The sequence below is a fragment of the Acyrthosiphon pisum genome, chromosome X, assembly GCF_005508785.2.
Source record: "Acyrthosiphon pisum isolate AL4f chromosome X, pea_aphid_22Mar2018_4r6ur, whole genome shotgun sequence".
Taxonomy (NCBI): domain Eukaryota; kingdom Metazoa; phylum Arthropoda; class Insecta; order Hemiptera; family Aphididae; genus Acyrthosiphon; species Acyrthosiphon pisum.
In genome coordinates this window covers 60473874-60485874 of record NC_042493.1, presented here as the reverse complement: position 1 = coordinate 60485874, position 12001 = coordinate 60473874, and the positions used below count along the sequence as shown (strand labels likewise).

Sequence of the window (12001 nt, the reverse complement as noted above, 5' to 3'; positions counted from 1 at the left end):
TTTGAATAATGAGTGTTCAATGATAAAAGAATCACCCGGTATAGAAACTCTAAAAGGTTATGTTACTAACATCTGAGATACCGTGTCACACACACACACTCACACACATCATCACTCGGAATCTTGAAAACATAGATATTATATAGAATAATGTTTAATTCAGTTATATAAAGTTGTATTCAAGTTTAAACTGTTAAGGTCTTAAGTAACTACCACTGACATTAAGTATTATAATGAGCTTATAATATATTATTATTTATTTGTTGGGTAATATTTTTTTTATTTTATTCTGAACTGCAAGAATATCATATTATGGTTGTCAAATAAATGATTTTGACTACTTTCACCTACGGTTTGTTTTGTTCGCTTTCACCATTTCTGCATAGTCGTGTATCGCTCGGAATCACTAATATCAGTATTTAGTAACACAAACTATGAATAGGTACCTAATATACAGTTTGAATTAATAATTGATATGTATATGTATAGGCACTTATAATAATATATTGTAACTTGAAAACAATATTTGCAGTTAATATTAGTTAAACAGTAGATTCTAAGCAATTCTAGGAGTATAAGTAGGTACCTACATTAAAATCAATTATTATGTTAACAAGTAACAACGATGAGTTTTTTCTATTACATCTTGGCACATATATAAGCAATAAAATATAATAAATTCACAATATATTATTCCAACTGTTAGTTAATTTAAAAAATAATCAAAAAGTTGGCTCAAACTATTTTATTTTGACAACTGTTTACAGTTTCAACTACCTTGGAATGTCATGTACATTTCTAAATCCATGACATTATATTTTATATTTTTATTTTATACATATTCTGATAGTTATTTTGGCTACCCGATCATAAATAACCCGATATAATGGCCAATGTGTATTTCACTATTTCGTATGAAAACTGTTTGGTAATTGGCAAACAAAATATTAGTATACAGGCATCGTGCATATTGACATAGGCACAAACTAGGGCCTATAGCGGAGAGGTTGTGCGTCCTTTAGCACCACAGTAATAGAACACTAAAAATAATATGAAAAATGAGCTGTTTCTCTATTTCGTGTAATGCTTTTAGTATACGATGTTTTTATCAAAAATATTAATTTGTATGTCGTATGCGTTGTTACAAGTTGCTTTAATATTACAGTATTCATTTACATTTATTCTTGTAAATCCGAAATGTGTGTAGAAAGCTTTTCGTTGACGCGCTGTCTAAAAAACTCTTCCACGTATGGACTGTGGAGCAACTGTTTCTCACAAATGTATCATATTATATTATTAAACATTGATAGAAATGTCAACGTAAATTAATTAGTAATCTACTATACTATATCAATAGTAAGATAATGTTAGTATGAATTATACTATAAAATTATTATAAAGAACGTAGATACTTATATTAGGTATATGGCAATTCAACGGATACCTTAGTATAATATTGAGGTATCGGACTTTGAAAAACGTACGAAATGTACGTGAATATATAGGTACCTACCTAACGTTTCCTGACCAAAGGCGGTAGTCCGGCTCGTAAATTGTTATAATATCGACGAGTGCACGTGTCCTGCGTGCTTTTATGTATCGTGACGAAGTGTTGGTGCAAAAACAACCTTTCGGGACACGCACGCACGCACACGCTACAGCTGGCGTCAATTATGTTGTTATTAACTTTTATTTTTTGTACTTTACTATCATTATTCATTATTATCATTATTACTATCATTGTATTATTATTATTCTCACTGTTAGGGGGTACTACTATAATAGTGAGCTCTACTAGACAACAGCAATCGTCCGCGGCAGCAATGACAGGTGGCCGTGACGGTGGCGGTCGTCGTATCGTAACTACACATTAACGATAATACCGGTTTAGCCATCACTTTCTACCGTCGAGTCATCCTGGTCGGATGGTGTAGTCTGCACACACACGGTGAGCGCGCACCGACGTGAACGTTGCGCAGTCGTTCGCTCGCCTCGCGCCGCGTAGCCCACGAAGTCGACGGACGTCCGGTTCGATAGGAATTTTCTTGCAATATTTTGATTTAAGAATTTTTTACGACCCACCCGTAGTGATCGCCGAGCCGCAATCGAACGAACGACGACGACCAGGTCGCGGTATTTTTGTACCTTCGTGTCATCGCCGTATACACCGAAATACCTACTTTACAAGTAAGGCTCGACGAAAACGATTAAAAATTATAATTGATTTTATTATGTAACTTTGTATTATTATGTTTATTGATTTTCGTAATTTTTCTCCGCGGCGCAGACGATGCGCGTTTGCTATTATATACATACAATAATATTGTGTTATTTTATCGATTGACGCAGTGTCGTCCTCGACGAAAACTGACGATGCCGTGGCGAAGGAGAAGTTCAAGACCATCATTGAAGATGGGAGCAACGTGCCGGTCGACACCACACGGCCAAAAGACGTTCCGGAATGGTTCGACGCGGAATTGTTCGCCAGGTAAAACCATCTCACTGCTGACACTTTACAGCTAACGCAATAAATATGGGTTATTGATGTGGCGAACTTTTACTAGGTACCTAAGTATTTAAATGACGCGGCAATGTAAAGAAAAAAAAACAATTTTAAGAATCCATTCTTCCAATAACGTCGTTATTATATCCGTGGACTAATACATACCTGCCTTACATTGATAATACACGAGATAACTTTAAAACTATTTTAGTGACAAATGAGCTAACTGAAGTCGTTCAATAAATGTCGTGAATATTTTTTATAGGTATACCTAACCTATGTTTTATATACGTATATATCTAATATTATTGTGACGATCGTTACAGCTCGAGCTATAAACGTTGGAATAATTTTGTTGGTTTTTGTTTCGTTTGTATACCTATTATGCAGACTGCACCCATAAAAAAAAAATGCAATACATCGTTATGCAGTTATAATGACAAATGACATGAGTACATGAAATATATTAATTCTCCAATAATGTAGGTAGTTTTCAGTATTCCTAATTTATTGTTACAATACAAATCTTGAAATTACATTACCCGAATACCTAACGAATATATAATGTGACTATGTGAGTTAAAATAAGTAATAACTATTAATAATATGTGTTAATTAAGGTATAATAGAATACCCGGTTAATTGTGTGTGTCATACTTGCATAGTGCATACCACTATTATAATAAATATATCCGTACACGCAAATTAAATTTTACAATAATGTATTTTTTTAACGTTTCTCATTGCGCGCGCAAAATATTAATTAGATATTAGAATGGAATATTGGAATGCATACAAATTGTTGGTAGGTACTTGAAAATAAATATATTATTATTCAAATCACTGAATACATTTATTCACATGATCGTAAAAATCTAAGCATTGAGCAATAATATTTTTTTTATGTATAATACGGTTAGCCAGTTTGAAACAAAAGTTTTATCAAAAATATTTTATTTCATTACCAATAAATGCGATACAATAGTTTAATTAAAATATAATATTCTCAATTACTTTTATAATATATATATAATTAATTACCTATATGATATATTATAGGCGCGGTTGTTTAATATGAGCGGAACGTCGAAAAACATGAAACACTATAAATTATCGACAGGTTACAATATTAAATTTACATAATAGGAAATTACTAATGATTATTGATTTCAAAATCATAAATTCTTATTTAATAATTAAATTACAAAAAAAATATAAAAATCATAAGATATAAAATTATATAACGAAGCAAGCAATAATTAACCACCATCATAACATTACAATATAACAATAACATTCATAAAAGACATATTTTCATGGTATGTATATATGATATTATTTTACTTAAAAATAAAACAAATCCAATAGTGCTTCTCTTAATTTAGATACTAAGCAGATGTATCTATTGATTCTACATTAATGTGTGATTTTTATTTTTATTTTTTTTGTGTCTGTCATCACCTTTTGGAACAGTAAAAATGCTTCATTCCCTACACCATTTTTTCTGGTAGAAAAGTATATGTAGTTAGTGCACTAGGATTCAAAAGTAAAGAGGTTTTAATAGTTTTCAAAATTCTGGGAAATACAAAATAAAATTTAAGGAAAAATAGGAAATTTTACACAAAACCAGTTTTTGGCAAAATCGATTTTGTTTTTAGTGTATCTAACTCAAAAACTAATTACCGTAGATACTTTAAAGTTTCACCAAATGTTTATATGACTTTTATCCATACATTACATTTTTTTTAAATATTTTGGATTTTTCTGAACAATTTATAGGTATGAGAAATAAAAGATTTTATTTTTAGTTATTTTTTAAATTATTATCGATAAATAATTTGTTCATTTAAAAACTAGAAAATTTAACACAAGGTTCCTCGTAAGTTGTTATTAGTGTGATTAAACAAAAAATGCAGGGAAGTGGGTGTCACTCTGCTGTACAGTTGGTTACTAGTAGGTCACTGTAATGGATGGTATTTAATTTGAATTCAATAATATAATATTGTATACGAACAACTTTCTGAGCAGAAACGGTTTGTTGGATATTTTATATTATATTTATATTGCTATTACTTATTAATTATTATTAATTATTATTAATAAGGTAGCTGGAAGTTGAACTAATATTATAAAATTACAAAAAATAAGTAAAATCGATATTCTTGGTTATTTAATATATAATTTCGTCCAAATTTGAAGATAAAAAAATTATAAAAGAAACCTGTGTTTTTATATTTCTTAGATTATTTACAGACTAACTTACTTCTGAGGAATTTTTTTTTTTAATTTTCAATGCTTACATATAAAAATTGAACATTTTATACATTTCTAACCACTAAATAATTTTTAAATTTTAAATTTGTTAGTCTGTCAAAATTTGAACTTTAAATGTTTATAAAATAAAATTGTGCCTATGTATTTTCAATATTTACTAACTGATATTGTAACAATATATCATGTCACAGTCACACCAAAAAATAAAATTTGAATGATATTAATAGAAAAAATTGGAAACTGTAAATGTCCGTAAACAGCTCAAAACAAATCAGAATATTTTCAAAATATGTAAATTGGCAAATCTTAAACGTATTAGCTGAGGACTGCACATTTTAAACAAGGTTTCTAATAAGGAGTTCATACTGTTACCAAGTTTACCAAAAATTATTTAAATAATAATATTTAAATGATAATTTTCATATTTTTTTCCCCTGATTATTGTTAACGTAGGTACTGTGAAATGTCTACTTTTGACCCATAAAGGTATAAACTAGATCCAATTTGCTAGGTACAAGAAAGCCCCATCAAAATTTATGGTTAGAACAATTTTTTTTTTACTAATAATAGTGTCTTCAAAAAAAAATCAAAAAAATCAATAATACTGTAAATCCAATACTATATAATATTTTCCTAGATTATTTCTATTTTCTAAATATTTAAAAATTGATCGTACAATTTTTCTACATATATAGATGATATATTCACATCCTTAACTTACAATTAGTCTTCTTATTTATTTTGGTTTAATTATAGGGTTTGATGTTTCAATGAATTTTTCATAGTTAATTAATAATTTGTTCAGTATTAAAAGTCAGCAGTATACCTAATTCTTCTCATATAGACTGACGTGTTTTAGCGGAGCCAGGTATTTTGTCTTATCTCCCGTAGTAAAGAAAGCTTGTGGTTTTTGTCTGAGTCGGTGCATACTGTGACACCGTCTGACCATCATAACTCATAAATATCAAATATAATATCATTATTTATGTTAAGTCATTTTATTTTTACGTATTTTTGTATGTCAGCATTCGGCCTTTTGACCTATGATTATAATTGATAGGTATAGGTTAGGTTACTTTATAATATACCTGTCGATTTTTTAATCATTCATTGTTTTATGTAATTCTAACGCAGTCCACCCTCCGGTTCTCGATACCATAAGGAAAAAAATACTAAATACATTTATTATAACTTTTAACTACTTAAGTAATAAAATAGGTCTATGATTATACTTGTATAATTATTATTAAAAATTAACAATTTTTAGTATTTGAACGATTGAACCCCGCTGACAAATAAACGTAGCTACCGCATCTACAGCTTATTTATTATTCCTAATAACATAAATTATAATGTATTTTTAAACAACTTAATTTATTTTACCTAATAAATATATTACCTATAGTTTGTAAGAAAGTATAATTTTTAATGAACTCTGGGTATATTAAAAAGGTTTAATTTAAAATAAAATAGTACCTATTCTAAGACATATTATTATAAACGTGCATTTATATTTTTATTATATGAATAGTTCATAAACGTTATAACAATTAAAATTAAAATGTTTATCTGTTAAATAAAATATAAAATATAGGTACTTATTTAATCAAGCAAATATAAAAAATTAAACATTATACCTAGGGTTATGATACATCGTAGTTTATTTGTTCCAAATAGGGACAGAAAATTAAAAAAATAATAACGTGTTTGTTAGGATGTAACGTGTTAACCTACATTTAGATATTAACTTAAATTTTAACTTGTAATAGTTCTACCTAAGTACTTAGGTACCGTTAAATGATTCATCAAAAATTTACTTTAACAGTCAACAGCATCGGTAAAAATCACTACAAGTACTATGTAGATAGATATTTTAATATTTTGAAAGACTTAAAAAATTGTCAACTTGTAGTTTTATCAAACATTTTTACACCAAAATATTGAGCATCTATTACGATTGAGCATGCTTTTTATTTTCTGTTCCAATGTAGCCAATTAAATTATTTTTTAATATAAATAATTTTTAATATTTTTAAGTTACTATCCGTGGTAAGGGTGTTATTGTACACTTGTATAATCTGTATATAACTATATCACACATTTCCACGTTACAGCAAACTAATTGAGTAGGTAACTGCCTAATCGTATCAGTTAAAGTTAGTAAAAATATTTGTCATTAACTGACATGGTTCCACAAGTCACGTGTGACTTTTCGTTATCAAATAAAATATAATATGGCAACATCGCTCGTAATATCGTGCTGAATAGTATTGGTTTTTTGAAGTCGGTGGTGAGCTATGCATGTGATATTTTAAACGTGCTCAATCGTCTGAAAAGAAAGGTGTTTAATCTTTCGATAGCCAAATGTAATACCTATGTTTCGTTATATTCATAAGTCATAAGCATAACTCATAACTAGTCTGTTATTACTAATTGCATAACATAACAATAAAAGTTTGCAGTCGGTATCGGTTAAATATTCTGTCACATTTTTCCAATCTATATAATATGTAGATAGGCTATATAATATAATACTGTATAGTGTATACAATAATAATGTAAGCTTTAACCAACGCCGTTTTGAGGTCGAAAAAACGTGTCGAGTCTTGGAGAGATTTTTGTTTCGTTAAACAAGTGGGGATTTACTATTGTGAATTCATTCAGCTAATAGTATTTACCCGAAACTGTGTTTTAAAATTATTTTGATTTAATATCGCTCTGTTCAATTGGTTAAAATGGCAATATTTGAGCTTTTTTGATTATAATTTATGTTTGACTCTGGCTATAAAAAGTGGTTTGAAATAGGATATTTGATAAAATAATAATTTAATAGGTAACATACTGGAGCGGAATATCTTGACATTCATTAATTTGTATTGTTTTGTTTAAGACTGAGAAAAAACGTCATATAATTTTGTTCATCATTTTATAGTTCATAATTTTTTCCTACAGAAACTAAAAAATAATATTAAATGTTTCGAAAATAACGTTTTGCATTAAACTGATTTAATGATGTGTGTATTTAAAAAAGTCATAACAAATATTAAATATTACATTACTTTAATTTTTAATAACTACGTTTTGACTTTATGATGTACCTATATAGGTACACCATAAAATTTTAAAAAATATCTATGAAATATATCAACGTCATATGAATAAGTCATTATTTGTAAATATAACATTTTTGTGGATTTAATAATGACTTAAAAGTCCTTGAAATTTGTACGCAAATTTTTTTACTCAATAATCAAGCATAAATATTATAAAAGTGAAATTAAAGCCATTAGAATATTAAACTCAACAGTGATTAAAATAAAAATATAATAATCAGAAATACATTAAAAAATAGTTTTTATTTATTTTCAGTCAATTACAAAAAAAAAAATTAAATTAAATACCTACCTATTGGAATATTTAAAAAAAAAATCGAAATTTGGACCTAATATAAATTTTAAACTGTGCACAAATAGGTAGGTATATAGTAAGCACTACTTCATAATTCATGACTTATGTACTTAATTATAATAATATACAATTTGGATTTTGGTTGAAATAAAATATGATGAAATGCATAACATAATATATAAAATATTTTCCCTAATAAAATCAATAAAAACAATAATCTACATTTAAATTATCTATGTCGTCTAAAATATGCAAACACGTGTAAAAATACAAAGTAACGTTTCAATAAATTTAAAATGATCGTAAATTATATTTGAATTTTATCTTACAATAATAAATTATGGTTTCTGAATAAAATTAATTGATTCTCAAAATCATTTATTTTTCTTGCTAATACAATATTTTGTTAAGACTACTAAGATAGATTTAAAGGTAATTAACAAATTTCTTAACTTATTATACAAATGGCTTATATTATTATGCTATAAAATATATAAACGCATAACACATAATATCTACTATAATCTATACTTACATTTATGTACATAGTAGGTAGTAGGTAGTGACCAGTGGGTATAAAAGTATATACCCATATTTAAAATTATAAAATTAAATGTTCAAGTATATTAATTAATTTATTATTGAGAAGAAATGGTAGTTGAGGCAAGAGGCCTAAATGGCCTGTATTAAAAAGGCAAAAATAAAATATATTAATATTTCCTATAGAACTTCTGATATTAAAATTGAAAAAACAATAGAATGTATGTAAATATATTATTATAATAGATACGATATATTATGTATAAGAAAATTAATTTGAAAATATTTTGTATTTTCAGAGGACAAAAGTATTTTTATTCCAATTTCTATGCAATGTTCGCTTCAAATTTGATTGGATTAATATTGGTATTAACAGTTCCAACAATATTAGATGTATTAGTGTTCACAAATAAATCTTCTGATCCTTATACCGCTTTTAAGAGGTATCTTGATACCATCAGGCATATGCTGAGGTGGTATAGATACGACGTGACAAATGCTAAGTCAAAGTAAGTGAATATACATATATCATATTATAAAATAGGTTTATTAGCAAATTATAATTTTTACGAATGTATTTTAAAATAAAAATGTCTTTTCGAAATATTTGGAAAATTGTTCTCTTAATGCTGCACTGCTGCGGCGTATGATGGCCTTATCATGGTTGATAATCTATATTCGCAGTTTATTATAGATTTTTCTTTAATAAACGTCAAACAGTAACATTTCTAAAAGTGTGCTTTCCGTTTTAAGTTATATTTAAGCTTATTCTTGATAATATAATACACTTGTATTATGTAGGTGTTATTTTAATATTTATTTATTTAATCTGTGTATTACTTTTTTTTTATTATTTGAGATTTTTAATTTTTTGTATTGATTTAAATCATAGGTTGGAGACCCTAAATAATAAGTTGGCGACCCCCAGGTTGAGAAACACTGATCTAATATTTGGACCTAATAACGTACATCAAAAATCTTATAAAAATATAAAGAATTTATAGCATATCCCTACCTATATAGTATATACAATCACAGTCGATAAATATTCTCCAGTCAATAACATATGAAAATCAGTTTACTTTAAATTATATAATATTTAGATCTCAAATATCTGTGGCCATTGTACACGGACTTCATTGTGCTGCGAATCGAGTATCGAATAAGTCAGGACTCGGACTACGAGTAACTCAAAAAGATATGGCTTTAACTCAATTTGGATTCATGGGCTTACTATTGTTGAAAAAAAAAGAATTGGCTATTGTAGGCACCGAAGAAGATGAAAGGGCCATTCTACATTTTTGGCGAACTATTGGATACATGTTGGGAATTCAAGACAAGTGAGTAATATTATCTACAATATTATTAGATCGAATTCGTAGTCATTATAATATATTATATATATACTACACGAGTGTCAAGAAAAACAGAATCGTTATTTTATCTATTTTTTAAATGTTTGCTTTAAGGCATATTTTAAAATACATATTATATAGGAAAATGTAATTATTGGATAAAATATTTATTAATTATCCAATTGAAATCATTTTGTAGTTTTTATCACATATTTTAATTATTTTGCATTCGTCATATTATGCGCACTGACTAATGCACTAATGAATAACAATATGAATCAAATATTATGTATAACATAGGTAGTAGTTACCTATTTAAGTATATTTATTACGAATCTATAATATAGTATAAGTATATACTATATTACATACTTATACAATTTTTTATAGCATTTTATAAATTTAAATTATTCCAAATACAACTTCGGTTTGGTAGGTTGTAGTATTTAGTATTGAATATTATGACTTTTGTACATTCAGAGGGTGACGAACTCATTACCCCTAACACAAACAACTTTTTTTTGTATATTGTTGGGCGTGGTTAAAGTGTTGTAGTGTTGTGCAATCGTACCTATACTGAGTTTATTTGTATAGAATTACGCAGGCTTTAAATAATTTAAAAAAATCAATGTCCTTACATTCCTTATATTATAATATTACGGTCAGGGAAAATATTTTTTTTTTTTAAATAGCATTATTTTATGTGATTTACAATGAAATAAATAATGATACTCCAACCAGACAATATATCAGAATAGGTACCTACATTAGAATTGTAATCATGTTTTTGTTAATTTTTCAGATGATTAACAATATAGAATTAATGTCGTTTGCAGAATAAGTAGGTACTTATGTAATTGAAAAAAGAATATTAAATTATATATAGTTTTCGAATTTCAAGAACAATGGTACTAATGTACCAACCTACTGTAGGTATATTGTGTAGTATTATTTATAAGGGGATTCGATACAGACTGTCTTTTAGGAGTGTAAGCAAATTTTTTAAAAATATTTTTGAGTATTAAGTGATCATTAGTGTGTGGTGTGACTGTGTGTAAAATAAATAACGGAGATTTCCCGCACGTGCAATCACATGTCAATAACGCATTACACGAATATTAATTATTTAGTTTATTTGTTGATAAAAGTATCAATATTTTGCCAATCATAGGTATTAACTAACCTATTTATCTGAAAATATGTTTGATATCGTACATGAAATTTACTTGAATACGACTTTCTTACATGTTTATATTAATTTGTTCACTCCAATTGTATTAAAATTTTTAAGGAGTCTACACCGTATCATGTTTTAAGGAGTAATATTTAGGCAATCATATGACATGAACATTTGGGCTATGTCTATTTGTGAATAGTAAATTAACATTAGTTCGTTCGAGAATCACTGCAGTAGTGCTGCATCGGGTAACTGGCACGGCGCCAGATGCAACTCTCGCACGCGCACGCACATGTCAATAAATCGTTAAAAATGAAATACAATATCTTGTTTGTATAACTATAAAAACTACTAAAAGCAGTGGTCAACTAAACATACTTGCTGAAATTTTTTCGAAAAAAATGGTTGAATTTATAAGCAGATCAGAGTTGGTGTATTTTTTCACTTTTGAAATAAAACAAAAAAAACTATATTTTTCGTTTTAAACAGTTTTTTCTGTTTAAAACGATGTGTTAAGTAAAATAAATTGTTCGAGTTTTAAACAGTTTAAAACAGTGTTTAAAATAGTATATTTAAAACAAATTAATTTTAATTTAATATGTATTTTACTTATACGAAAAAATATACCTAATACAAAATATAGGTATTTAGATATTAACTGGACGGTGTTTGTGAAAAGGGGCACAAGTCAGTTTTTAATAATTAAATATCATACTTTTGTTTTGAAAATAATTTTACGCCGGA

At 27.3% G+C, this 12001-nt stretch overlaps 1 protein-coding gene across 2 annotated transcripts in view; it reads left to right on the top strand.

Annotated features, from left to right (window-relative positions):
• Positions 1-12001, top strand: part of LOC100165413 — a 22909-nt gene that overhangs the window by 6850 nt on the left and 4058 nt on the right. Inside the window, exons 2-5 of one of the 2 annotated variants that reach the window (XM_008182084.3) lie at positions 1768-2187; positions 2350-2488; positions 9025-9234; positions 9829-10065. In XM_008182084.3, coding sequence (XP_008180306.1) covers position 2187; positions 2350-2488; positions 9025-9234; positions 9829-10065 — 587 coding nt within the window. In that variant the 5' untranslated portion in view covers positions 1768-2186. The remainder of the gene's footprint in view (positions 1-1767; positions 2188-2349; positions 2489-9024; positions 9235-9828; positions 10066-12001) is intronic. The other variant, XM_029487859.1, reaches the window with a different exon arrangement.